At 36.7% G+C, this 27,669-nt stretch overlaps 1 protein-coding gene across 2 annotated transcripts; it reads left to right on the top strand.

The window, feature by feature from the left end:
- The first annotated feature begins 169 nt into the window (after nucleotides 1–169).
- On the top strand, nucleotides 170–27,669 carry HLTF (helicase like transcription factor). 2 transcript variants are annotated; one of them, XM_027685459.1, is made up of 24 exons: nucleotides 170–225; nucleotides 1,403–1,613; nucleotides 2,205–2,371; nucleotides 2,815–2,948; nucleotides 3,932–4,029; nucleotides 4,759–4,833; nucleotides 5,040–5,231; nucleotides 5,350–5,445; nucleotides 6,422–6,470; nucleotides 8,196–8,283; nucleotides 8,982–9,061; nucleotides 9,984–10,073; nucleotides 10,262–10,359; nucleotides 11,678–11,821; nucleotides 12,595–12,733; nucleotides 14,511–14,646; nucleotides 14,957–15,136; nucleotides 15,599–15,720; nucleotides 16,987–17,165; nucleotides 20,829–20,957; nucleotides 22,338–22,450; nucleotides 22,632–22,812; nucleotides 25,674–25,754; nucleotides 26,415–27,669. In XM_027685459.1, exons 1-24 carry the CDS (start codon nucleotides 206–208, stop codon nucleotides 26,565–26,567), a joined length of 2,955 nt encoding a protein of 984 aa, XP_027541260.1. In that variant the 5' UTR covers nucleotides 170–205; the 3' UTR covers nucleotides 26,568–27,669. The 2 variants fall into 2 exon arrangements, 1 of the variants encoding a protein (XP_027541260.1); XR_003534602.1 differs by lacking the exon at nucleotides 26,415–27,669 and having other exon boundaries at nucleotides 22,632–22,935; nucleotides 25,674–25,745.

Raw genomic sequence — 27,669 nt, forward strand, 5'->3', positions numbered from 1 at the left:
TACCCCGGCGAGGGCCGCGCTGGCAGTACCGGGGCCCCGCAGAGGGGGCGCTCCCTGCGCCGGCACAGCCCCGGGCGGGCAGGACGGGAAGGCGCCGCCTCTTCCCGCCCGCGGTGTCTCCATTGGGCAGCGCAGGCGGCCCCGCCGCGGCTATTGGCGGGCGCCGGGCGGGGTCTGGGCCGCGCGCCGGGAGAGCCGGGCGGCCATGGCGGGGAGGGGGCCCGGGTGAGCTGGGGAGGCGGCGGCGAGGCCCGGCCGGGGCGGGGGCGGTGCAGGCGGGCGCAGGAACGCGGAGCCTCCGAGGCGGTGCGCGGAGCCGCTGTGTTGTGGCTCCCGGAGGGGGTTTCCGCAGGGCGGTGGCATAAATGGCTCCTGGTTAACCCCTCGCAGGCTCAACTGCAATGAGCTGAGAGCAAAGCCTCTTAAACTGTTGCTTCTTTTCTGCCAGAGAAAATGGAATGTCGATAGTACAGTAACTTTAGATATAATTCGTAGAAAAATTCCAAAGTTTGCTAGACAAGGCTCTGAATAGTATATGGAAGCATTTTAATTGATTTTACTCTTAAATTAATCCAGCAGTGCAGTAGGATAGTTTTAGAATCTACTAAAAGATATTATTATTACATATTGAGATTTTACTGTTATGTGTTACTCGATTGAAGCAATTGTTAGTGTTGATCTTCACTCAGACATGGGTTAAATGCATAAGCAGGGATGTGTCCATCTCTTAGCACCCAGTAATGTGAGTTTCCAGGTGTATCCCTTCAACAAGAGGGGGCCTGCACTGACAGAAGTTTACACTATGTATTAGAGATACATAGTGTAATTATCCGTGTCGGGTTGGAGTAACTGATTAGCTCTGAAATTTATAATGAAGTGGCAATAGATGTCAAGGTGTGCAGGTGTAAACTAAATAAATACGTAGGGAACAGTTGTTTTAGCATTGTTCAACATTTGCGGATACAGATGTAAAGTTATACAGAGTTAATCAGTTACAAACGGGTCATTTTAACCTTTTTCTTAGATGAGAAAAAGTCATGTTAAGCAAATACAAGGGAATTTTGCTGTGCCAGGTATAATTAGAGATAAAACTTAATGTGGAGAAATCTTAACATTGACAAAGATTAGGTTAGGATCATGTGAGGGAAAAATAGGAATACACAAATACTGCAGTTTGGTCAGTTGTCAGCTCTTTATTGTAATTGGCTTAAATTAATGTGTTTGAGATTAAAAGTGGCAGACAAAGTTTTTTCCTAGTAAAAAACTTTGAATGTTTCCAGGTAAATGTTATCTGAGTAAAGTGATAAAATGAGTTTATAGATAGCCTTACATAAAGGGATGAAAGATTACAAGGAAATAACAATAATAATTACTGTCCAGTATGTCACATTTGTCTTTGCAGAGGCTCTGCAAGAGGATGCTCTCAAGATAACACCTGCAGAGGAGAGAGAAACTGTTCCTGCTTTTCCTCTTCTGACTTTTGCTCCGGTCTTGGATTGAAAGACTTTGACTTTCTAGGTGACACTTCTGGAACAGAGGAGGATACGGACTCAGCTATCTTATATGGAACTTTGCGAGGAAGCATTGTTGGATTACGATACTACACAGGGATTGTAAGTGCCTGATAAATTACAAAGCAGAAGATAAAGTTTTTAGCTTCAGAAAATAAGATTTAAATAAATTTCAAAAATTCATAGAACTGCTGACCAGGTATAATTCTAATAGTTTGGTGCTTTTTTTGTGTTTTTTTTTCCTTACTTACGGTATTCAGCATTCTTAATGGGAAGTTCTTAATTTAAAACTTTAATTCAAAATTAAATTAAGATAGCAAGCTTTTTTTGTTTGGTAGCTCTGCTCATCCACATAAGGCAAATGAAAGTGACTGAATACAAGAAATTGGATAGATTTTTAAACTGTTTACACGAGCAAAAAAAGGATGTTTATTACCTTATAAAACATGTTAGCAATTGAAGATAGTTCTTGCTCTCAGGAATACTTTTGAAATCACTGACATCTATCAGGGAACTCTTCTGTAATGTGTCTGGTATTTTGAGGAAGTAGTAGATTATTAGACTGACTGAACAGAGTGCTATGCTAAATTAATCTTTAAGCTTCATGATGTTTAAGTTCATGATGTTATATTTCTTTAAATAATTTGCAACTAAATGAATGCATTTTGGTGTTTGTCTGTTTTGCTTTGTTAGGTTAATAACAATGAAATGGTTGCACTTCAGAGGGAGCCCAATAATCCTTATGATAAAAATGCAGTGAAAGTAAATAATGTGAATGGAGACCAGGTAGGCCATATCAAAAAAGAACTTGCGGCAGCATTGGCAGGGATTATGGACAACAAACTAGCAGTAGTTGAAGGGTAAGTGTGAATATGATGCTTTTGATTCCACGAATATATGGAAACATTTTTTTGTTGCTATACTAGCAAATTCTGAAAACTATTTGTAAGTATTCTCTTTTGACAGAAATTACAGCTCTTGATAATGTGCTTAAAGCTTCATATTTTGAGATTCTTTATTCTGTTGAACTATTTGCATGCAGTTTGTTCTTTCCCATATATGATAACATGTAGAAACACTAATGTGAGCAAATTCCTTAAAGATTGTTGTGGAACACTTAATGGCATGTTGTAGTTTGTATAAAAGGTTTACACAGTGTGATTACTATCACCTGTCTGGAACATTCTGTGTTTTGATGAAAATAAGCACTTTGGAGTACCTCTTGGTCAAGAAAGGTTTATTGTTAAAAAAATTAAACAATTAAAAGATTACTGCTGTGGGTTTTTTTCCTGGTCTTTATCAGGATTGTCCCTTACGGAGCAAAAAATCCCTTCACCATGCCTGTGGAAATGAGCTTTTGGGGAAGAGAAGAAAACAAGGAAGCAGTGCTAGATCAGCTAAAAAGGCATGGATTTAAATTGGCTCCTCCTCTGAAAGGTAAGCGTTGAAATTTTGGGCTTTTTCCTTTTAAAAATGTTTTGATTGAACTTGACACTGGTTGGAAGAAATGCTTATAAGGGCTTAATCTTCATGTTAGTCTTGTCATTCATAGAATGATTTTTTAGCTTAGTTGGGGAATAATGCAGAACTCGCAGCTATTAATTTTAAACTTCATAAGAAGTATACTTTTGTGTCCTGTCTTTTATGTTACCTGCCAGCAATTGGAGAGGCATTTGAGCATCCTCAGAAATATACTAGATTATGTAAGTTCCTTAAAAATCCATAATGATCCCCTGCATCTTTCTAGACTTGAAAAAAAATTTTAAGAAACAGGTTAAGAAACACCCTTTCAGGGTGAAGGTTTCAGGGAAAGTGCTGCTTTTTAGCAGAGTGCTAGGATGTGTATCCTACTAGTAAGAAATGAGCAAGCAGATGAGATGTCTCTGAACAAATAAGTTTAGCAAACCTGATGCTTTTCAGAGTGAGCCTGACACAAAAAAACACCTGTGGCTCCTGGAACTAGACTCTGTTCAAGCAGTGGTAGTCAGGAGTAAGGATGCTGCAGAAAGAAACGTTTAGTGAGAGATAGATGTGTTTTACATATAGCAAGATTTCAGTTTTTGTATTGTAGGTTCTATTGTGCATAGGTAACAGAAAAAGAGTTTGGAGTAAAAAAGTATTTTGTGTTATCATTATCATACTATCACCAAGTCAAATTTCATGTAACACAACAATTTTTAAGAAACATGGTTGCCATCTTGAAGGATCCCAGTCCATAGCTGTGGGTCTTAAGCTTTGTGGAAAACCTTTGCAGTCATTGAAAGTCAAGGATAAATTGAGGCTAAAAGACTTATGGTGAAAGATACTGTTTGATAGCCCACAATCTGACCAGCATTGTTGCTCATGAGCCAGAGAATGTGGAGATTAAGAAATCGTGGTATCACTGAATTTCAAAATATTATCTTTTTAATGGCAAGTAGGTTCAGAATATGGTTTTGGATCAAAGTGGATTTCTGGGAGAGCCGGTCCAAGCTACAGCGCTCCGGTTCATGCTGCTGTGCCATTGACAACTGAACAGGTTTGCATTTCACACTTAAACAGCTGGGAGCTGCAATTTTAACAGTGGGAACCCTTAACTTTTTCATTAATAAAAGAGTGCTTCTGAAGTGGAAGTCTGTTGCTTTTTTTATTTCTTTACTGACCACAGATGTCTTTTAAAATCATCTTGAGCTTTTGAATTTTTTTCATTTTTTGTACTGTAAGCAGACATTTTAGCTATGCCAGCCTTGAGTGCTGTGTAATTTTGGGAGGTTTTGGTTGTTCAATAATTTTTTTACATTGTTGTGGCATGTTTTCTTTTCTCTGACCTAATGCTTTACCAGATAACAAGGATGTTAAGTTCTCAAAATAAAATGAGACTTCCAGATTTTGTCTTCAGGTTTGGTCCAGGTTGATAGGTGAAGGGTTGGGTGGTGCTTGGGTTTTGCTTTTTGTTTGCTCTTTCAAACTAGAGTGAAATAGTTACTTTAGTGAGTATTGGACAAGGATGTGAGTATATTTAGCCATTCCTTCCGAAGCTCTTGCTCATATTGGCTTGCATTTTTCATGGTAAAACTGAACTTATTTTTTATTTGGCTGTAGTGTAGCTAACAAACGTATTCCAGCAAATCAGGTCTAAAATGGTAGACCTATATTTACTGATTACTGTATGTCAGGTAATTGTAGTTTAATAAAGTAATTGTTTATTTAGTGAGGTTATTTTTAATTGCAATACTTTTAATTGCAATTTTTGTGTTCATTTATTCAGCTTAAAGGTGAATTTGACAAATTGTTTGAGGACCTAAAGGAAGACGATAAAACTTGTGAAATGGAAGCAGCAGAGGTATTTTTTAAGCTAGAAACTGTTATTTTAAAAATACAATTACTTAAGCACCTAGATGTATATTTACTTTTGTCTGGATACAGAAGATACTTGAATCAGAAAAAAATCAAGTAGATACAGAGGACTTTATAAAAAAAGTTTCTTCCAAAAATAGAGTGTCATATTTAATATGGGAATAATGCATAATCTGTATCTTTGACTTGCAGGCTGTTGGTACACTTTTACTTCCCCATCAGAAGCAGGCTTTAGGTTGGATGGTTTCACGTGAAAACACTAATGATTTGCCACCATTTTGGGAAGAGAGAAGTAACTTCTATTACAATACACTGACAAATTATGCAGAAAAGAAACGACCTAAAAATGTTCTTGGAGGAATACTGGCTGATGATATGGGACTGGTAATACTTGCCAAGCTCAAATTCTTTTTAGCAGAATGTGTGTGCATGCTTCTTGATTGGTTGATCATTTGGTTTGTTTTCGTCTATGGAAAAGATGATGTTCTTTTCTATTATGCAGGGTAAAACACTTACTACTATTGCATTGATTCTCACAAATTTTCAAGATGGCAAACCCCTTCCTGTTGAAAAGATCACAAGTGATAAGTTTTATGAGGTGAGATGAAAGAAAAAGATTGTTTTAATGGTTGATATAGCAGTTAAAAATACCTGTGCCCAGTAAGTTTTTGTATGGTGAACTTTTTATACATTTTGTAGAAAAAGTTATTCAAGTATGCCAAACAAGAGGAGTTTGGGTAGATGAATTGAAGGTAGGTGGACTGTGTTATTTCAGAGTGTTTAATTGAGCTGTAGACTGTTATCTTAGGAGCGTATGCTTACATATAGTCTAGGGAAGAATTTAGGATGACATAAATGTCTTTGCTGTTTAGGACTTTCTTACAGATTTCTCCTATAGATAAGTAGTGCACAAATAGATGTGGTGTTTTTTCTGAGAATGTGCATGCATAATTCCTGTGTGGTTTGGAGAAAGTACCTGAAACGACCAAAGCAATTAGAGGTCTTGATGTAAAGTAAATAAATCAATCAATCTCAGTTTATATTTTTGCCCAATATTTGAAATGAGGAGAGGAGGGGAAACTACAGTTGGTGAACTAACACCAATGTACAAACTCTGCTTAGTTAGTGTACTTAAGTGCTTTTTGCTTTCATTAGGACATGATTTTCAAGATGGTGAAATAAGCTAAATGCTAGAAATAGTTGATGTTTTATGCACTATTCCCTGACAGTGTTAAGGCTGGGGGTTTGTTTTGTTTTACCATACTCATCTAACTTTAACAAAATAATGCTTTGTGTTTGACCTCAGAATGTTAAACTGGGAAGTGTTATTAGTGTGTTCTAGGACAGCTGTGTAGACTGAGTTTCTCTCCTCTGCTTCTCTACAGTTTCATTTAAACTCTGTATGTGGCTGCTGATAAAAAGAAGTTTGTCTGTACCTTTGAGTGACTGACTTGCCACTTGGCAAGTCCTTCATGTTTCAGAGCAGTAATTAATCTATAGTCATATTAGTGTAATAATGTTGACATTTTTTCCAGTTGCTACACTAAAGAATAAAAGTTTCCATTCCTCAATAGGAATCTGCTGCTAACAGCATGAACAGCGTTGGACTCAGACTTTGTAAAGGTGATGCAAACTAATCTACTAGTCTAGTAATATTTGCATGATAATTAATGTTATTACCTAGGGCACTCTTTGTCTGTGATCAGTGCTAGTCTTCACAAACCCTTGACAAACTATCTCGGAGAAATAAATAAAATGTACCTTTAAAGTGTTTCAGTTGACACATGAGAAGATTAAGCGCCTTGTGATAAAATTGCACCCTGCTAGGAAAGTTACTACATTCAGGAAACGGGTTCTGAGATCTTTTTGCTTTCCTTTTTCCTTCCTTGTAAGTAAAACAGGAGCGCTTATGCATCTGTTAAAATCTTGTTTATTTAAACAGTAAACATCAGTAGTTAAATTGTAATTAGGTTCTGTATTAAGTCACTTTTTTTGGCAATATTTTAAGGTAATGAGGAAATTGCAAGTATTTAGAAGGATTTTATCAGACCTCTCTGGTTTTTAGGTTGTATTAGGAGAATTTATAGATGTATATAAAAATTATACATGCTGTTAGTATGTTTTATAACTCATCGTGCTCTTGAAAATGACTGAAGAAATGTATGGGGCTTGAAGTTTGCTTGTAGTAACTTTTGCTCGCTGTCCTCCCGTGGAAGGAATTTTCATATAGATGGTAGCACATGAGAAATAAAAGGGACCAATAAGGAGAGAATCCATTGGTATGAACTGCTTCTGGTGAAAGTTATTTTTGTCAGTTCTCTGGAAGGGAGAAAATGCATACTTTAATGGGGGTCAATATGAGTGTCACCAGAAAATCGTAACCTTTACCAAAGCTGACATGGCTAGCAGCATGCAAGATTTTTTTTTCCAGAGCATTGAGCATTTTAATGAGATATTGTTTACAGCAGTGAGGGAAGAGCCTGTTTCTACTATTATTTAATCTGAAAAAGTGATGATAATGTCTTTCAAAGCCTTACACTCTCCTGCTCCCATTTCTTGTTCTATTGTACGTTAAATTGATACCTATTTCTTGAATCTTTGAAAATTTTACCCTCTTCAGGATTGTATTAAACCTTCTTTTAATTCTACAAACATATTTATATGTATATTTACTGAAGTTTAAATCTGGAATTCGAGAATGAATTTACTTACCTGAGTTATAGCAAAACTATTTCTGCAAGCAATGTTGCTTTCAGTTTTGATATCAACTCTGTTCTAATGTCTTTTTTTTGTGTATTTGCTTCTGATGTGCTATTTTCGTCAGGGTGCAGGGGTGACTTTTTGTTCACTTCATAATAGAAGACCTTAAAAAAACCCCAGCAAAACAAAATAACATCTCCTCTGCAGTCTGTAATGTTGTCACATTTTTTCTGTTTATGTTGATGTTATTAGTTTTAGGCAATGTAGATATCATTATTAGTATTTAGTGGTGTGAGCTGTAAAAAACCTTTACAATTTAGTGTTATTTAAAACTTTACCCTTACTGTTAAATGTACAATGCTTACATTTGCTTTTTCCTATTTCTTGACAGTTTGGTTTTGACTACCTGCAAACCCAGTACACATTTTATGACTTTTTAAATATTTAAGACTGTTTATTTTTTCATTTGTGATCATAATATCAGTAAGTAACACTTGTTCCATGCAGTAGTAAGTATTGTTAAACAGCTAAAGGTTGTTTTAGTGGAAGTTTGTACTTGTTCTTGATCAAGTTACGCTAAAGTTGGTTTGATAACCAAGCTAAAGACTATGTATATTTTTCATAAATACCAATTTCTTCTTTATGAAGACTCTAGCAATGTGATGGAGCCTGGTGTTTCTAATGTAAAAAAGTTCGGAACTACTCCATTGAAATACCCAAGTTGTCTTCCTAAAAGGTATATAGCTGGAATAGTCTTCTTGTTGATTTGCTACATAGGTTTTGAGTAAAATTAAAGTGGTACTTGATTATAATTAATCTTAGTCTAAAATACATACTTGTTCTCTTCTTCACCTTTCAGTATTCTATGCTTCTGCTTACATTTATCATAAGTGTTCTGTATTTGAGTTGCACTTTGGAACATATTAAAAAAGCATTAACCTGTTCTGTGTGGCTTGTCACTGTGTGCTTGTATATCTCATTCAGAAGTAAAGGTGCCTAATAACATCTATGTAAGGCATCTAAAAAACTGGCTATGAAATAATCTTCCTTTTAATATCAGTTGGGTTTCTGAGTGGTTAAGAAATACTTTGCAGGCATGCTTCTGGCAGAGGCAGCTTTGATCTGATGAAGTTGTGAAACTTATTAATGGGTCTGAACCTTCCCACCACAATAACCTCTTATAATTGATGTGAACTTCGGTGATAATCTGTAGCAAGTTTTATGAGTATCATTCACTCTGCAGCTCTGTTTCCTGTGCTTTCCCTTTTTCTAACTCTTCTGAAGAGAAAATTTTAAATCATGGTATCTTGTTTGCAATATGAAATTGATTTGCTTTCTGCTTGTGAGGTTTAATGTGTAAATTCAAGCAATAGTAGACTTAAGGGTTTGTTTTGTTCTGTTTTCATTTTTCCTTTCTTAATAATTATATCTTAGAGATAAAGCCAAGAAACCCAGATATTTGGGAAACAGTGACTTGGAAGAGTCTGAAGAACGGCTACTGCAACAAACAGGAAGTAAGTTGCAAGGATGTTTTTGTGTTTTTTTAATTGGTTACTGTGACACCTGGTGTCTTCCTTTCGAAGCCAAACTGGAAAGGATTTCTGATTAACCAGAAAAGGAATTAACTAAAATACGTGGGTTTTTTTCTGTTGTTGTTTGGTTGGTAGGTTTGGGGGGGGTTTTATTTGTTTGTTTTTTATTTAACCAGAACTTTAAGCATAAAATTTTAGAAATTGCTGAAAGGGAAAGCAATATTTTAGTCCTAAATATTTACTCCAGTTGTAGTTTGTATTCTTTGCTGAGTGATTGGTGGTGTAACAAGCTGTGAGCTTGTCAATGGATGATGAAAACCAGAATTGCTAAGATTTTTAGAATTTGACATATGACTTGTTGTGAGGGCAGTAGGGTTTGAAAAACATCTTTTGTCCATCTTTTGTGGCAAATACCTGAAATGTGATCATGAAGAGGTAATAATATGTCATTTGTTGAACTGAGTGTCTTGCATGGAAAAAAAATATTAAGGTCTGCAGGTACTCTGGAGTAAGCAGTTAAGTTTAGACTTAAAGCACTTGAAGTGAAACCTGTGGTAAGCTATGTTTTTTTTAATGACTGGGAAACTGCGTTCCTCTGAAGATTTGTAACTTAAAATAGATGTATAATATACTGTATTTTTGCACACATGCATGTCAGATGTCAAGGAATGTCTGGAGGCTGATTTTAGCCATATGGTTTAGTTTAGGCAGTCCTGTGAGGAACAGGGAGTTGGACTTGATAATCTTTATGGGTTCCTTCCAACACAAGAGGCTCTATATTATTATATTGGAGAGGTGAAGTACTTTGGCTAACAAATTTGACTTTTATGAAACGTGTCATAAAAATAAATGTAGGCATATGCTCTGCATGGTGTGAAAAATCTGTTTGTCTGGCTTTTTACAGCAACTTCTTGTGTTAACCAAGAAGATCCAGGTTTTGCATCTGTTCTTCTACCTTCATCTGGTTGTTTAAAAAGACAAAGAAAGAGAAAAGGTAACGAAGGGCTGAATTGATAATTTCTGTGGTTTTTTAAGCTTAAATATTACACATATTTAATAAATGAAGCATATGTCTTTTTAAATTGCTTTAATGCTCTTCAGGTGAAGAACTTCAGGGATCCGTAACTTGTACTTTGCTTTGAAGTGAACTGTTTCACCACTAAATGGCTTCTGTTTTCTCAGGTACTGCTAGTGTTCAGTCAGTTGAGAAGAAATATTCTGATGATGGCCCCAGAGCAACACTGATTGTGTGCCCACTGTCTGTCCTAAGCAACTGGATTGTAAGTGCTAAGCCGTTTTAATATGTAAATGTAATCTATATTGATTATGATGCTGTAGAAATAGTAGTCCCTGTAGTCTCTCATGATAGTAGAAGGTCATGGTTTTCCTTTTTATGAAACAGCTTCTTTCACGAGGGAGATTGATTTGATAGAAATACAAAACTGGACTAGTATTGTAAGGAGAGTGCAGTTCCATCTGTAGTGAGCTCTCTTTCCATTCCCTGCTTTTGACTAGGCAGATTCACTTTGTCACTTCTGGAATTTGTGTGATTTACCTCTTTAAACAAGCTGAGGAAGGGGGAGGAAGTGGATCCTTTTTCTTACATGCTCAGAATGAAATATTCTCATACCTCATTGATAATGCATGTGACAGTTGATTTACTAGAGGAGTTCAGTAATTTGGTGATACTGGTGCTGATCTGTGGGAGTAAGTCTGCTATGGGGAAAAGGCTGAAGGCCCGTTCTAGCTCTGTCTCTGCATTAGTTAAATTTTTTGTTTTCATGACATTTTGAACACAAATATTAAGGAGATATCTTTAGCTTGCAAATTGTATTCCGTTTGGAAGATTTTACTGTCTGTGGTTAGAACATTAGTTTAATCTTTGTAGGTGAAACATGAAAATCATATAATTGAGAAACATCAGATAGTGTAAACAAAGTACTTTTTGTCAAGTCAAGACAAATTAAGTATTTTAAAAGAAAACTTGAATCTGGTGCTTCAGAAATAAAATTGTTGATTTTTATTGTCTGTCAAGATTACTGTATATTGAGTCTTTCACAGAACAAATATAGAGAATATAAACACTGGTTTTACAATTAATATTTGAATTTTTTTCTAACATAACTTTTTATGCTAAAAAAACTTAGGTGGTTAACCCAGTAACAAGAAGTAGGAAAAAACAAACACTAAAAGAATAAACAAAGAGATGTTTAAGATAGAAAGTGAAAAAGAACATAGAAGCTCTTCCATTACAGTTTGTAAGGAACAGTGCATTTTGCAGTGCATATACCATCAGTTTGTAAACCAATACACTGTAAGAAGTAAACCTAGAGTTACCACAATGTGATACAGTGTCTGTTACTAGTGATTGAGGTGACTACTTCTGGTCCCTCTTCACACCTGGGTGGAGAGTAAAAAGCAACCCAAATTCAAATTGCTTTTGTTATATAAGTGGATGTAGAGCTAGAGAAAGTGGGTTTTAGGTAAGGATTTACAAGAATAATATTACTAATAATAACAACTTATAAGAAGAATAATTCCAACAATCATTTAGTAACACAATATGTTTTTGATTACTTTTGACAACTTTTCTTTCAGGACCAGTTTGAACAACATATCCACCATGATTTTGATGTAAAGATTTATGTTTATTATGGTTCTGACCGTAGCAAAGACCCATCAGTTCTTTCAGAACAAGACATTGTATTGACAACATACAACATTTTAGCTACTGACTATGGGGTAAGTAAATGAGAAGGTGTTTGAAGATTCCTTACTGTTTAAGACTCGCAGTGTTTGGGCTAATGATGGCAGTATATTCAAGTGCTATTCTGGTAGGCAGTCAAAAGATTATAGCTGTGGTTTTGCTTTTACATACTTTCTTATGTATTCACTGTGGTAACAGAGTTTTTTATTAACTGCTTCTCTACAGAAAATTATTTGATTACAACTTAAGGAAAGGACTTTTTAAGGATAGAAAAGGGTGTCAAGTATGCAAATCTCCCCAGATCTTGGTGGCATGAAGCTCCCATTTCTGTTGTCCTATCAAATTTGAAGAATATGGAGCATATAAAAGTATAATTTCATAGTTCTTGTTGCACATGGGCTTCAACCAAGTAGCTCATTGCATGAGATGTATTCGTAAAGTCATGTTTTCGTAGAAATGACAACCATTTTTAAAAGCTTGAAGATTACATCTTTAAATATGATATAAACTTCTAATTTGCTCTCTGATCCATTTTCCATATTGAAACGCTTCTTCTTTTCAGCCTTAGCTTATTTTTACTGTAGCTCAAGTATGAGGAGATCAGTAGCATTTTCCAGGAATCAATAAATCTAAAAGCAGGAAGGCCTTACTCGTAGTTTTGCCTTTCTGTGCGGATAAATAAACAAGATGCAGATAAATACTATCCATTTTTAACTGTGGGATTGTTATTAATATCTTGCTTTATTCAAATTGAAAGAAAAAGTGTTTTAATTTGAATCAAAGATTAAAAAAAAATGCTGTTTTTCAGATCAGAGGTGATAGCCCTTTACACAAAGTCAAGTGGCTGAGAATTGTGTTGGATGAGGGGCACACTATACGAAACCCAAATGCTCAGCAAACTAAAGCTGCCTTAAATCTGGAGGGACTTAGAAGATGGGTACTTACAGGTAAAATATTTGCCGCCAGAGGAAATGCAATGCAAATTACCTTAGTAGAGCACCATCTTGTGTTTCCCACGTGGTGTTTCCATTTTGGCTTTTTTGGAAATAGTTAATGTCTGCCTATCTCAGTTTCATTTGGAATGTTGTCTTTGAGCAGTGATTTAGTTGGGTCTTCATTTAGTGTTTTTTTATTTTGTTTGCTTGGTTGTTTTTTTTGTTTTGTTGTGGGTTTTTTGCTTGGTTTTGCGTATTTGTTTGTTTGGGGGTTTTGTGGGGGTGGGTGTGTGTGTATTTTTTTGTTTTATTCAGTTATTAAGGTGGATTGAGAACTGTCTGAACAGCAGATCCCAGGGAGTCGTAATCAGTGGCACAGGGTCTAGTTGGAGGCCTGTCACTAGTGTTGTCCCCCAGGGTTCAATACTGGGCCCAGTGTTGTTTGACTTATCCATCAGTGACTTGGATAAAGAGGCAGATGCCTCCTCAGCAAGTTCACTGATGACACAAAGCTGGAGGAGTGGCTGATTCCCCAGGGCTGTGCAGCCCTTCAGAGGGACCTTGACAGGTTGGAGAGATGAGCAGGGAAGAACACCACAAATTCAACAAGGGCAAGTGCACGGTCCTGCACCCGGGGAAGAATAACCCTGTGCACCGGCACAAGCTGGGGGTGACCTGCTGGAGAGCAGCTCTGTGGAGAAGGAGCTGTGAGTGCTGGTGGACAGCCAGCAGCTGTCCATGAGCAGCAGTGTATCCTGTGGTCCAAGAGGGCCAATGGGACCTGGGTTGCATTGGGAAAAGCATTGCCAGCGGGTCAGGGAATGATCCTGCCCCGCTGCTCAGCGCTGGTGAGGCTCAGCTGGAGTGCTGTGTCCAGGTCTGGGCTCCTCAGGACAGGAAGGACATGGAGCTCCCTGAGTGGCTCCAGTGGAGGCCGTGGAAATGATGAAGGGATTGGAGCATCTCTCTGAGGAAAGGCTGACGGAGCTGGAGCTGTTCAGCTTCAATAAGAGACACTGAGAGGGGACCTCATGCGTGTCTGTCAGTGTCTGCAGGGAGGGGTCAGAGGGTGGACCGGGCTCTGGTCAGGGGTGCCCAGCAATAGGACAAGAGAGAATGGTCATAAACTGATGCCCAGGAAGTTCCACCTGAACATAAGGAAGAACTTCTTTCCTGTGCAGTGACCGAGCACTGGAGAAGAGATCACAAAGGGTGTGGAGTCTGCCTCATGGGAACTGTCTGGACACGATCCTATGCTGTGTGCTCTGGGTTAACTCTGCTTGAGCAGGGAGGTGGGACCAGACGACCTGCTGTGGTCCCTTCTAGCCTGACCCATTCAGTGATTACAGAGAAAATTCAAAATAACTTGATACACAAGTTTGGTGGCAGTACAAGTAAAAACAGACATATTTATGAAGTTAGCAAGTTAAGTTTGGTTAGAAGCTCACACTGATACATACTTATCCAAACCTCAGTAGCTTTATAAAATCGTAAAAACTGCCACAGGCCATGCAAGCATATGATCCTTAAATGTAATTTAAAGCTCATGACCACTGGTGGTGAAGCTGAAATGGAAAGATAACATCCAACATCTTGACGCTGAGAGCTGCAGTTTGCTCACTCTTATGTATTTAAGTGTTTTGTAATATTTTACTTAAAAAAATAATGTTATACTTAATGACGTGCCAACCTAGTTTTGAGATTAGGAGGAAGCACACAATTTGCACTTTGGTAAAAATGTGTGAGTTTTAGTTTCCTTGAGGTTTTACTGTCTTCATTTTCTGTTTAGGCACTCCTATTCAGAATTCTGTAAAAGACTTGTGGTCTCTTATTTCCTTCTTAAAACTGAAACCTTTTACTGATCGAGAGTGGTGGCACAGAACAATTCAACGTCCAGTCACAATGGGAGCTCCAGGAGGACTTCGGTATGAAGTGTTCCCAAAGGGTTTGTGAATGAGTATAACTAGCAGTGCTTGGGCAACACGACAAATTTGTGTTTCACATTTAAATTTGAAATGCATGTATCATCAGTTCTTATTTAAATTTTTTTAGTTCGAATTAGTAAATATCAAATAATTAAAATTGTTTATATTTCAGATTAATGAGTTATATTGTACTACTGGGCTTGAAATTTGTACAAAACATGAATTTATGCAGTAAACTGAAGAAAAAAACCCCCAAAACCCAAACCAACCCCAGTTGAGTAATATATTGTCTATATATATATATTTTTAGGCGTTTACAGTCTCTGATTAGGAGTATTACCCTTAGAAGATCTAAAACAAGTCAAGTTAAAGGAACACCCATTTTGCACTTACCAGAACGTAAAGTACTTATTCAGTATGTTACGCTTACAGAGGAGGAGAGACAAATCTACCAGTCTGTGAAGAATGAGGGCAAAGCTACTATTAGCAGGTAAGTCAGAGGTTTTCTCTATCCTGAAGGTTGACATTTAATACCACAAATTTATATTTCAGAAGTTTTGATTATGTTACCTGTAGTAGCCAAGTGTGTCAGTTTGTATGTTGTAGGCTAATAATTGCAAATTATCTTCACATCTGTTCAGTTCTGAAGAGTGAAGCAGAGAGTGTTACAGAACTATATATTAGAAGTTCTGTCTTGTGAGAACTAGGAGGAGATACCAGATATGTAAAGAATGGCCTTAAAGCTTTCGTCCCCATGTGTTAACGTTTCTTCTAGTAGAACATATTACGGGTAGCATTTTGTACCTTGTTTAAGAAGAGCATTTGAGAAAAGGTAGTCAGACAGGAAAGTGAAGGATCAGAACATCATTGTAACAGCTAAACTCTTACCATGTAATATCATCTGTTTTTTCAGGCTGTAGTATTTCACACTAACCATAGAATTCTTACTCAGATTTTTCAGCGAAGGGAATGTACTGGCTCATTATGCTGACGTCCTTGGTGTTCTGCTCCGATTAAGACAGATTTGTTGTCATCCTCATCTTTGTATTAATACCTCTGCTAGTTTTTCAAATGGTGAGTGAATACTTTTTGGTTCCTGTGGTTTTTAAGAACAAGAACTGGCACTTTGTATTCAAGAACAGAAATGTATTTGTGTTTTCCAAGCTCTCTAGCTTCAGCCATTGTCTTTTCACCATGGATTATTGAACTTTCAGCTTCCTTCAGTTACTTTATTTTTTTGTACCATAATACGTTTGAATATGTTTCAGAAAGGGATACTCAAGCACATTATAACATATGAATGAAATAACGAAGTATGAGTAGTTATGAAGGCCAGAAGCGAGAGTTAATAAGCTTTGACAGCCCATACAGAAATGACCAAAGAGGACCTCTGCAGAACCAAATGCAGAAGGCTCATTAAAAAGCAGTGTGTCTGTTGTTGTAATAATTTACGGAAGTGCTTTTATAGCAGATTTTTTTCTTTGCCTCAGGAGACAAGATGTGGAGGAGATTTGGGGAATGGCTTGTAAATTGATAGCTGTGTCAGCAGAACCTTTGCCTCTTCAGCAGAATAGGACACTGTTGACTTTGTCACAGCTGTAAGGAAGAGTGAACACAGAGGACCGAGAGTGAAGTTTTATTTTTGACAAGCCAGAACTGTACAACTGCATAGCGTTAAAAATTTACGTGCGTTTCTTTCAGAAGAAAGTATAGTCTGTTTGAAATACTCTAAATTTGAGAATTCGCAAATGTAATATTTAGAAAAAGCCTATTTTGAGATGCCATTGGCATGGGTGTGATTTTTCAGGAAACTGAAAGACCAGTGATACAGTCAGAACCTTTCTCAGAAGGTTGCTGTTTATCTTCCTTAAAATTACAGGATGGAGAAATTATTTGATAATTGTTCCATAATTATTTAGAAATTAATTAATAGCTAGTAAGTATGAATTGAATTTCTTTACTTAAAAGAAGCAATTTTAACTATAAATAGTGTCATGTTCATAAGATTTTTGCTACTTGAACAGCTGCCACATGAAAATTGCTTGTTCTCATTAGGCATTGTGTTGCACATGTACTTACCACTGAGCATACAGTTGAGGTTCTTTGAATTCAAATTACTATTTTTCCAAGTATGATTACTCTTAATGTGTTTTGAATTAGTAGGTCAAAATTTTCTGTAGTATGGGGCAGCTTGTGTTTTTATACATTGTAGGCTATATCCTCATTGTGTATAAACTATTCTAATTGCATTTTGACCAATGGAACTGTTTTGATGCATGAGAGCTCAGAGTGTTTCCTTTATGGAAATCTCTGGGTTTAAGTATGTTTCTATATTTCCAGATAATAGAACTCCTGAAGAACTGCGTGTGAGATTAGTGAGTAAAATGAAGTTGGTTCTGAGCTCTGGTTCAGATGAAGAATGCGCAGTTTGCTTGGAATCATTGACTCTTCCTGTGATAACACACTGTGCACATGTGTTTTGTAAACCATGTATTTTTGAAGTCCTCAGAAATGAACAGGTTGGTTGTTCTATGGTTACAATTAATTGTAATAGCTATTCAAAAGCAATGAACTAGTATCACCAGGAGGCCATCTAGCTATTGTTCTTTTAAATCATGGTGAACAGTGTAAATGTAGTTATCAGCTGGCTTATAAAAGCTATTGGTCTGAAGTGAAACTGTGGGGAGAGTAGCTGTCAAACTGAAAATACTGATGGACCTTACCTTACCACTGATCAAAGACCTGTTCCGTAGTTCTCACCTTACTTTGTCCCTAGGGTCAAAGTGTGCAGCACTGTATGCCTCCATGTGGCTGGATGCTTCTTCACTGCTTGTGTGTGGTGTGATATATGTGTATGTTGTGCTTAAAAGAGACTAAAGCTGTGTATTGGAAGTTGACTGTTGAACCAAAATCATGTCCATGCTCCGTTTTCCAAGCTGATAAACTTCTACAGTGAAATAGCTGCCTTGTTAGAGGGCCATCTTTATGACCCTCTCTGGACTCTATCCAGAATAAGCTTGTGGATGAACATCTTTTGATTGCTTTTTTGGAAACCGTAGTATTTATTTTTCTTGTGTGCTTCTAAGCTGTGTTTTTCTTTCTTGTTTGCCCTTTCCTTTCTATGGTAGTCTTACCGTATGTATTGAGTGCTGCTGCACTTACTCTCTGGAATTGTTCTGCCTCCTCCTAGCCAGAGTAGAGCTGCAACTGCCAGCCTAAACCTGGGTGTTCTTTATTAGGAGACAGCAGGGGACAGATTAGTCCCTGCTTGTGCATAAGCAGTCAACTAGATAGAGGTGGGAAGTGTTGTGTGTCTGGCTTGTAGATCAGCTTTGTTCTGTTGCCAGGTACACAAGATTCTGATGCAGATATCCCACTCTAAAGTTTCTGAGAAATTTGAGGGAAACTAGTGTTGTGAAATTATTCTTTAAGGAAAGAGCACTTGCAGAGGCCTTTTTCCAGTGCAGAGGTTCTTGATGTGTCTGTGTCAGAGTTGGTGCCCCTGCTGAACCCATCAGGTGTTTTTAACATGCAGAGAAATAAATTGGGATATGATGTGATGGAATTATTATAGTATATTACTTGACTTTACAGTCAAGTTACTTACTATGTTTTGCCTAGAAAGGACTGTGGGATCTCCAGAACTAGTGTCTTTGTCCAATACCGTGTTGTTCCATAGATTACTTTCATAGTAGTGAAGTCTAAACAGAGGTGGGTGTAACTTCTTTTGAACTGTCATGAGTTTCTAAAACAGTGAACGAATAAGCCTTTCTTACCCTCAAAATGATTCCTGATTTAAACCAATTCCTAAGAAAGTTCTTGCAGCTTCCAGCCGGAACGCTGCCTGCGTTGAACACTGACTGAAAAGGGGTTGCAAGTGGAAGATTTGATGAGGGGGTGTTTTTCTTTAGCTGTTTTTGCTCAAGATACCTTTGCAGCTGAGAGTGCTAAGAATAGTGTTTCACTGTGGGAATTTTCACGCCCTCTGTTTCCTTTGGGTTGTTTTCTGTCTGTTGAAAGAAATGGAATTCTCTCAAGGAAGATAACAGAATGTTGCTAAAGACTTAAAAGCATTCTTTCCCACAGACTTGGGGGGAAGGGGGATAGAGAGTTCAGAGTTGTGAAAACACAGGCTGGTGACCTTTTTCAAATGCATTAGGCTTTGGTGTGTAAGTAAGGCAAGGCTGGGGCCTTCCTGGTGCTTTTTGCCCCTGCTAAGTTTGGACTCAGTAGTGTGTATGTGTTCCTGCAAATGATGGAATAAATCTGTCTTCACACTTCATCTGTGAGTGGTGGCCGTCCTGGTTAATCTGCATCTATCAATTTCCACACTGGCACACATCTAAATTCCAAAGTCGGGGAATTGAGTGTTTCCACGTGATAGGTACTTTTGCTAGTACTGCATCTCAGTTGGATAGTCGTGTGCCTGAATGTTATAAATCAACTCTCTCCTAGTAAATAGCTCGGGGAAGTACTTTTAGGTGTCACCTTAAAAACAAAGGAAGCCAGCAAACTGCATACCCTCTCTCCAAAACAGCTTGTGTTCAAACAGGCAAGATGCCTGTGCTTTCCATTATTAATACGAATGACAGCATTAAGCGGTCAGTGAGCAATGAGATGTGAAGCTGCAAACACAAAACTGCTGAGTGAAAAGTTTGGCCTTTTGTTGTACTATGAACTTGGAGACCGTTTTATCTTTCTAATGTTAGCCTAAAAGTATTTACCGAAATTGGAAACACTTTTTAGTAGTTAACAGCTAGAGAGTTAACACCACCTTCATTTCAATCTTCTGCTAAGGCTAAATTCAGAGTCGTGCAAATAAGTGAAGATCCTATGCAAAAGTCCCAATAAAGCTATAAAATGTCTACAGTAATCTAATGTCTTTGTGTATTAACTGCATTCTTGTAAAAACTTGCCAGATATGCATTAAAACGTTTTTTCTTCTTTTAGCTGTTGACTGCGAGACATTTTTGGTCATTTTCGCATGCTTTTACTGCAAGTGTTTGGTGTCTGTGTTGGCATTGTTTAGCTGTGTTTTGTGTTTTGTTTATAATTGCAGTACTAAAGTGGAGAAGGGATGCAGAAAGATATGAACTTTGTATTTAAAAAGAAAAAAAAATCTTTATGAGCACTGTTAGGATTTTTTTTTTTTTAGAAAACCTTTTTCAGATTTAATAGAATTCATTTATTTTTGTCACTGGAGGATTTTTGGATTGGTGCCAAATCAGGAATGGTTCATTGGTTCACTACATTTGGGAGGCTGTTATTTCAGATTTGTTTGTGTTAAGATTCTGTCTCTTGAAAGGATAGCTTTATTGTTGCAATAAATTAATGTATTCAGACTGTGACTGCCGGCCTCTTTAATTGGCTGGCAGTTCAGTCCAGATTAGCAGCCCCCAGTATTCCCGTGGTTTGTGAGGTCTGCTTTGTAGCCTGTCTAAAGATGCCTTGGGTCTGTGGCCAGATTGCTATATAAACAGAACTAGCTAATTTTAAAGGGTTGCTCTGTTAGGCAAAGGTTTTTCATGTCTGTCATTTTTGCTTCACAAAGTTCTGTATTTGTACAGTGTACACAGTCTTTTGTTAAATTTTGTGAGTCCTATGAAAGTGCTATTATATAAATTTTGCTTTATCCAGAGTATACTTCAGAGAAAAAAGCTTTTGGTGTTAAATCATGTCTCGTTTCTCATGTCTGCTGGGGAAAAAGAGAAGATACCCTGCTTTGTCCTGACAAAGCATATTTCATCAGACTGCTGTTATTTCTGTGCAGGCTTTGAAGAAAAAGGGTAAAAGGTCATTCTTTGTTTGTAACTAAGAAAGATAGTCTTTGAAGGATGGTTTATTTTTCTGATATTTAAAATAGTCTGTCTCCCCATAGCCCAAGTATTTGCTTGCCTTAAAATATTGAGTTACTTATTTCAAGTATAAATATGCTCAGAAAGAAGACCGCTTTTAAGGAAGGCCGAGTGTTTTTAAAACATGTAGTGTTTATGTCATGTTGATGTTCTCACAAGTAAAATATTGTGACTGTCATGTCAGAAATGACAGTGTATTACAGGAATGAATCTGAGGATTTTTTTACATGAACATCAATATAATAATTGTAAAGGTGTTCTTTAGTATTCACTATAAATAATTTGATTTAATATGTTTCTTGTAATGTTATTTGGGCTTTTTTGTAGCCAAATGCCAAATGCCCTCTCTGTAGGAATGAACTTAAAGTAGAGCACTTGGTGGAATGTCCCCTAGAAGAGGAAATAGACTCCAGTAGTGGAAAGAAGCCTGATCAGGAGTGGATATCCAGTTCAAAGGTACATTCCATTGTGTTTTATTGGGCTTTCATTATGGTTTTTTAGGCCATACTCTATTATTGTTATGTAAATATGCTGAATATATTATACATGTGAATAACATATTTAAATTATTATTTAAAAGTCTGCCCAGCATGTCTAGCCAGCACAGAAGAAAGTGTATAATAAAATCCCACCACAGACAAATTTTGCAGCAGGGAAACAAGACAAAAGGAAGACTAGTTGAGATTTTATGCTGGTCATTGTTCAGTACATAGATATGTATTAATTAAATAAAACTTCGGTAAAGGGCTTTGTCTTTTGTTTCAGTTTCTGAAGATAGAGCAGTTTTATAACCACTGACACTTATCCAGCTCTAAATTTACTTTTGGAAACAAAATCTAAATAAATCCTTCTTTCTTACATCTTATATAAAGAATATATATTCTCCTCTAGAGGGGAAAACTAAATGGGCATCATATAACACTTGTCAGATAAACTAGTGAGATGTTGTTTTACTTTGCAGACCTGTTTGTCAAGGTCTGCCACATGATTTTTTTTGCCTAACTCTCATCGTGCATTTGCTGCCAGAAATTAAATCTTCCTGCTTGTATTTTGACCTTTTTGTTTTGAGATTGCTTTTCTGCATGTTACTTTTAATGAAGTAGTTGTTCTTTCAAATGCTGGTTACAAATTTATTCCCTGAAAATCTTTCTGTGGAGACCTAAGAACTAATTTAGGACATTATGCTCTAGAATAAATTAAGATTGTTTGTTTGTTTGTTACCTGGTGCTGTTACTTGCATTCTCTGGTTAGTGGTTCTTTATCTCAGTTAAACCTTACATGAGAAAACTGGCAGTGTTCTTCTGCCTCAAATCCAATTCCTTGTTCCTTTTGTTCTCATGCTGGTTTCAGAGTGCTTCTGGTGTGTTCTTTTTCCCTGTCATCCCCAGCCAAGGGTCTTGCATAGCTTATTTGCCTGAGTATTTCTGGGGGAAGCCTTTCTCAGTTCCTGACTATTGCTGTAGTAAAGCACTTGCCTTGTGGCTGTCCGTTGCTTATGCCTTATTTTTTGGAGTTCCACTACTTTGTTCCTATTTTCCATATACTCTGGAGATAGGAGACTTGCTGCTTCCTGACAGTGGGAACTATGTCTGGAAAACAGGTTGTGACCAAAGCACCCTCAATATCACCTTGTGGTTTGTGACCATTAAAAATGCTCAACCCTTGGTTTCCTGTGGAAATTAAAAGAAACCCTACCCAGAGAATTCGAGATTAGTTCATTTAACAGACATTACTGAACAGGGATTTCTCTCAGTTGATATGAACTTTATCAAAGCCACCTGTAGGAATAGAATATAAGTTCATTTAATTACAGATAAATGCTTCATTTCATTTCAGATAAATGCTCTTATGCATGCTTTGATAGAACTGCGGAGGGATAATCCAGCTGCTAAATGTCTGGTTGTTTCTCAGTTCACAACTTTCCTGTCGCTGATAGAAAATCCCTTGAAGTAAGTAGAACTACTGTTATTTTTAATAAACATGTGTTTTTACAGTGTCTTAGAAAGATCTGTCAAAGAAAATAGAATTTTAAATACACATTTCAAAGTAGAGGTCAGGATTTTAATGTATTTATTTCCTGTTGTCACAGAAAATGGCTTGTTAAGTTGAACATTTTTACTTTCTCTTTAGAGAATCAGGATTTGCCTTTACTCGTTTGGATGGGTCAATGGCACAGAAGAAAAGAGTGGAAGCAATTCGGTGTTTCCAAAGCAACCAAGCAGGGTCTGCAACTATAATGCTTTTGTCTCTGAAAGCGGGTGGAGTTGGATTAAATCTGACAGCAGCTTCCCGAGTGTTTTTAATGGATCCCGTGAGTAATGGGTTGTTCATAATGATCTGGCTTAATCTCAGGGAAGCTCCTTTGGTGTTTTCCTAAGAGGTAGAAGGAAAGCCCCTCTGAGAATGAATTACACTGATGAGTATTTGTTAAAGGGCAAGTAGGACTTTTCTTCATTTGTTTCCCTGGCATCTTTTTGATTTAACACTGTATTTTTGTGCTGTCCATTTATTTACTGTGAATGAAAAGAATGCTAGTAGGACTACTAAAAGAGTGGTGTGACACCTTACAGTGTAGCATATGCTATCTGTTCCTTCTTTATTTCTTTCTGATATTTTTGAATGTGGTTTTCTGTTTGTTGTTTAATAACTTCAAAAGCCATGAAGTGGAATTTCAGGAACAGTATATATTTAATGCAGTGCTTTTTTGTTCTAGTCTCTTCTGATGTTATTGTGAATTTATTTATAAATAAAGACATTAGTCTGAGGTTACTTTTTGTAGTCTTAGGTGACTGGTAATATTTAAACTTCATAAGTTTTTTTCCTTTCATTAAAGCACTCAGGAACACAAAACTATTTGTAAGGAATAAAAATGTAAATTACATTTATTGATAGCAAAATGGTATTCTTAACAAAATTGGTTCATGTGTTGTGTCATTGTACAAAATCAAAGTTTTTCTGTTCACTTCCTCCACCACTGTTTACTCCTCTGATGTCCTAGTTTTTTGGAAGTTGGAAACTAAGACAAATTCTGCACTTAGAAACAAAACCAAATTAAATGAAAATAATGGTGTAGCTTTGGACTTGGGCATCTGTTAATACCAATAGTAAAGCAAAAGTACTAGCTTGGACATCTAGTTAGTGGTAATAACAGCATGAAGGCAAAAGCTATTTATTTAATAAACTAAAGAAATTAAATCTGAGTAAGAGTATGGAGAAGTTTTTTCCTGAATCACAGTGCATCTTTCCCCACCTTGTTTCTGGGTGTGTTGCATTGATGGGTTCAGCTGGAAGGGACATACACGACCACAAAGCCATCTAGTCCAACCACTGCACTTTGGGTTTTTTTAACAATTCTCTGAATATTTGTGGAAACTGCAAGAGAATTTTAATTTTCTGTGAAGATAATGAATGAGGTATAATGCATTGAGTATTGCAGCAAGCAGTTGTAAGAAAGTAAGCTAAGCCTTGTTAACACTGAGTCATCACAGTATATAGTTGTACCTAACAAACCAGAGCCAAATAAAATTGCAGCCTTTGTACACCATTTAACAGCCTCTTCTCATCCTGCTGTAACCATCCTGTGATGGTAACTGTCCCAAGTGGCAGTGGTTGACTACATGTATTTGATGGAGGGATAGTGAGACCACAATTCTTTGATCTCACTTTTGAATAGTCAGTGCCCAATCAGATCCAGTCACACATCAGCATTTCTTGAAGTGCATTAGCAGCAATAGTAGGAATTAAGAAGCAGAAATACCTTGAGCCAGTGGAGTAACCAGTTTTTCAAATTCTGTGAATTTGTTGTAGCACTGTAGCTTAGAGGTCTCCATTCCTTCTCTGAGAAGTGTAATACCACAGTGCAAGGGAGGAATATTTATCCAGCCACAGATTACTTTCTCTCTCCCCTCGCTTTTTTTAAATTATTTGTTTGCTTGTTTAAATACAATCATAGCTGCTGAATTCTCACCTTTAGGAAGAAATACGAACCTTTAAGAGTATCACAAGTATGCAGATGTTTCTCTGAGGCTCAAGTTTCTTCATATTTTCCCATGTAAAATACAGTATCCTTTGTATGAGATATTGCAGAAAGGGATAGAGGTACTGCAATTCACTTTTCCTTTGGAGGACTGATGAGAGAAGAGTGAAAGTAGTACATTTTGGTCTTCCTCAACTACAGCAAAGATAGAATGGAACATGCTTCTGCATGTTTGGGCCAGGTCTTTCCTCCAGACATCATCTTGTTCATACAGTTAGATTAATATTAGAATGGTTTGCCATACATAGCTTGCCAGGAATGTTCATCTTGCAGTGACAAAGATATAATTTGTTGTACTTTTGATCACTACCATAGATTGGAGAAACAAGACTTGTTTGGATTTTATCTTGCAACTTGATGTCTCTGCGTGTGTGTAGGCATCAGAGGTTCTTAAAATCTAAACTGAGTCATTAAGAGTACTTAGGTAACTTGCAGTATGTGGATGACATGGCAAGGTGAGCCCATTCAATGAGACTTGCTTATCAGAGACAGAACACTGTTACAATTTAGGTAGATTTAATTATCTGTTCTGTGAGAACTAGTAGTACTGTACCTTTAGATAGAAAAAACATGCTGGAAAAATCCACAGACTTGGCATTTCACAAATCCTTATATTTAGTGTTAAATCCTAAGCATAAGCAGGAACAGCTACACTATCATTTTGTGTTCAGCAAAGTTTCTTGTTTATGTAACATGGTGATTATTGTATATACTAATGAAAGAGTAAGTGGGTTTACTTAACAGTCCAGAGACTTAGTTTACTTCTAAGTAACTGCCTGAGTTTAGCTGGTTTAGATTTTGCTATCAGGAAAAGGGTACTGAGGCAGTTAATATATGCAGTGTTTATTTCAGAATTAAAATAACAGGATTGTTTTGATGTCTTTTAGACTCCTGACAAACTTCGTTTTTAAAGCATTTACCTCAAGTTCTTGCTTGTTATGAATATATAACTGGAAGTTCTCAAAGCTTTCTTTACAGTGGGATACTTAAGGAGTGAGACATTAGGTTGGAAGTAATTAATCTGCCAACAATATTTATTCAAGTGGTGATGGTACAATATCTGCTTTGTGATTCTGTGTGCATATTATTAGGTACTTTGAAGTGAGGTTATTTAACTTGTTCATTGCTGCTGCTAGGCTTGGAATCCTGCTGCAGAAGACCAGTGTTTTGACAGGTGTCACAGGCTGGGTCAGAAGCATAATGTTGTTATTACTAAGGTGAGTTGAGAGATGATCCAAACAGTTTCCTGGTTATGAATAAATATTTTCAAAAAAGCTTTACTATATTATAAAAATAATTGTGACATCATAGTCTCACCCGTAAACATAAATTGTGGTGTGATTGTTGAAGTATGGGCTTTGGATTGTAAAATTTTAATATTAGAAATCAGATGTCCCTGTTGAGCTATTTGAAGTGACTGAGATGGGGTAGTTTGCTGTTGCTTAGCCTGGCTATTACAGTTCATTATCTTGAAGGTATATAGAACACTTCTGCCATTGTCATAGCAGCTTGATTAGCTGTGGAAGAGAGCTGGTCTGTCTCGTTAATATCCAATCACAGATGTATTATTCGGAAAATTGAAGACAGGTTCTCTTCTAATATAAGTAGCAAAGAAGAAATAGATATCCTTCCAATAAATTAAAAAAAAAAAAGGTTAAAAAATGAAAATGCCAAACCTTTTCTTTCAACTGCTTTACAAGCCTTTTCTTTGTGTTTTACTTACGAAGTAGTAACTAAATAATGTAACTGTACTTTGGGCTGCTTAGCATTTTTTCCAAAATACCTTAATTTCTCATCCTAAACTTTTGTTTTAAAAAAAATTTAACGTCTTTATTTCAGAGTGTTTTTGTTTGCTTGTTTGTTTGTTTTTATTTCAGTTCATTGTGAAGGATACAGTGGAGGAAAATATTCTGAAAATTCAGAACAAGAAGAGGGAACTTGCAGCAGGAGCCTTTGCTACCAAAAAGCCTTCAGCAAGTGATGTGAAACAAAACAAAATTAATGAAATTAAGGCTCTGATTGATTTATAGCTTCATCCTGTGGTATTTTCAGTAAAGAATATATTTAATGTTTTAGATAATACTGTTCTTCAAGTTATATGTTCCATGCTAACTTTCAGTTTTGCTCTCTTTGTGCTCAAAATATAAATGCTTCAAATAAATTATAAAAACTAATTTGCTCCTAAATGTTAATTTAGAAGCACACAAACTCCTGAAATTATTCCAGTGTTCATTTCTTCAAAAGGTTCATTTCCTCAAAAGGTTGCTTATTACATACAATGCTTAAGAATACATAGAAGTCCCTCAAAACGGAAATGTGTATTGATACATTCTAACTTGCAAGCATTTCATCTCTTTTTAGAGGTGAAAAGGTAATAAAAGGTACATAGTATGTGTTTTCTCCTTCAGACAAAACCCTTTAGAAATGAATTAGTTTCGTGTTTCTGTCTCAGTGTTGCCTGATAAACAAACAGATCATCTGGATTGCTTGTTTCAGAATAGGTGGTCAGTGACACTTTGTAAGGAATTCTTACTTTTGCAGGCTATGTCCAAAGATGGTGTTTAGTTAAAAATTTTAAAATATTTTGTACTGTTCCTGAATAATATACAGGTGCAGCAGGGAGTTCCTCTGTTGATTACTTCACAGGACCTAGTAAAAAGGAAGTACTTCAGTTTGTAAAACACTTTCTTTTAATATTTTACTTCTCTTAGAAGAATTCCAATGATTTTTATAAAAGCGAAGGTTTTTTTGTTTGGATAAAATGCTAGAATCACAGGCATGTATTGATAACATGCTATCTGGTAATTTCAGTAGACACTTTGAACAGTAAGACTGTGCTATATTCAAAGTAGATTATAACCCACTCACATGCCGGTGAATCGGTACAGTAAATTATATCAATTTGTATAATTGTACAATAATTTAAACAAATTATTTTAATAGCTGCCAGCTTTCTAACAGTTTTCTTGTAATGCTTTTCCACTTGTAGTGGAAAAACTATGTGTTTTTCACTTCCATACATATGTCTTTATGGAATGCTGATCTGCATGCTGCGTGATTTATGGAGGAAGAATTTGGTAAGCTACTCATGTTCAGGTACCACAAACTAATAAATAGCACTGAAGAATCTCA

Source organism: Neopelma chrysocephalum, unplaced genomic scaffold (assembly GCF_003984885.1).
Source record: "Neopelma chrysocephalum unplaced genomic scaffold, ASM398488v2 Primary Assembly neopelma1_69, whole genome shotgun sequence".
NCBI classification, from domain to species: domain Eukaryota; kingdom Metazoa; phylum Chordata; class Aves; order Passeriformes; family Pipridae; genus Neopelma; species Neopelma chrysocephalum.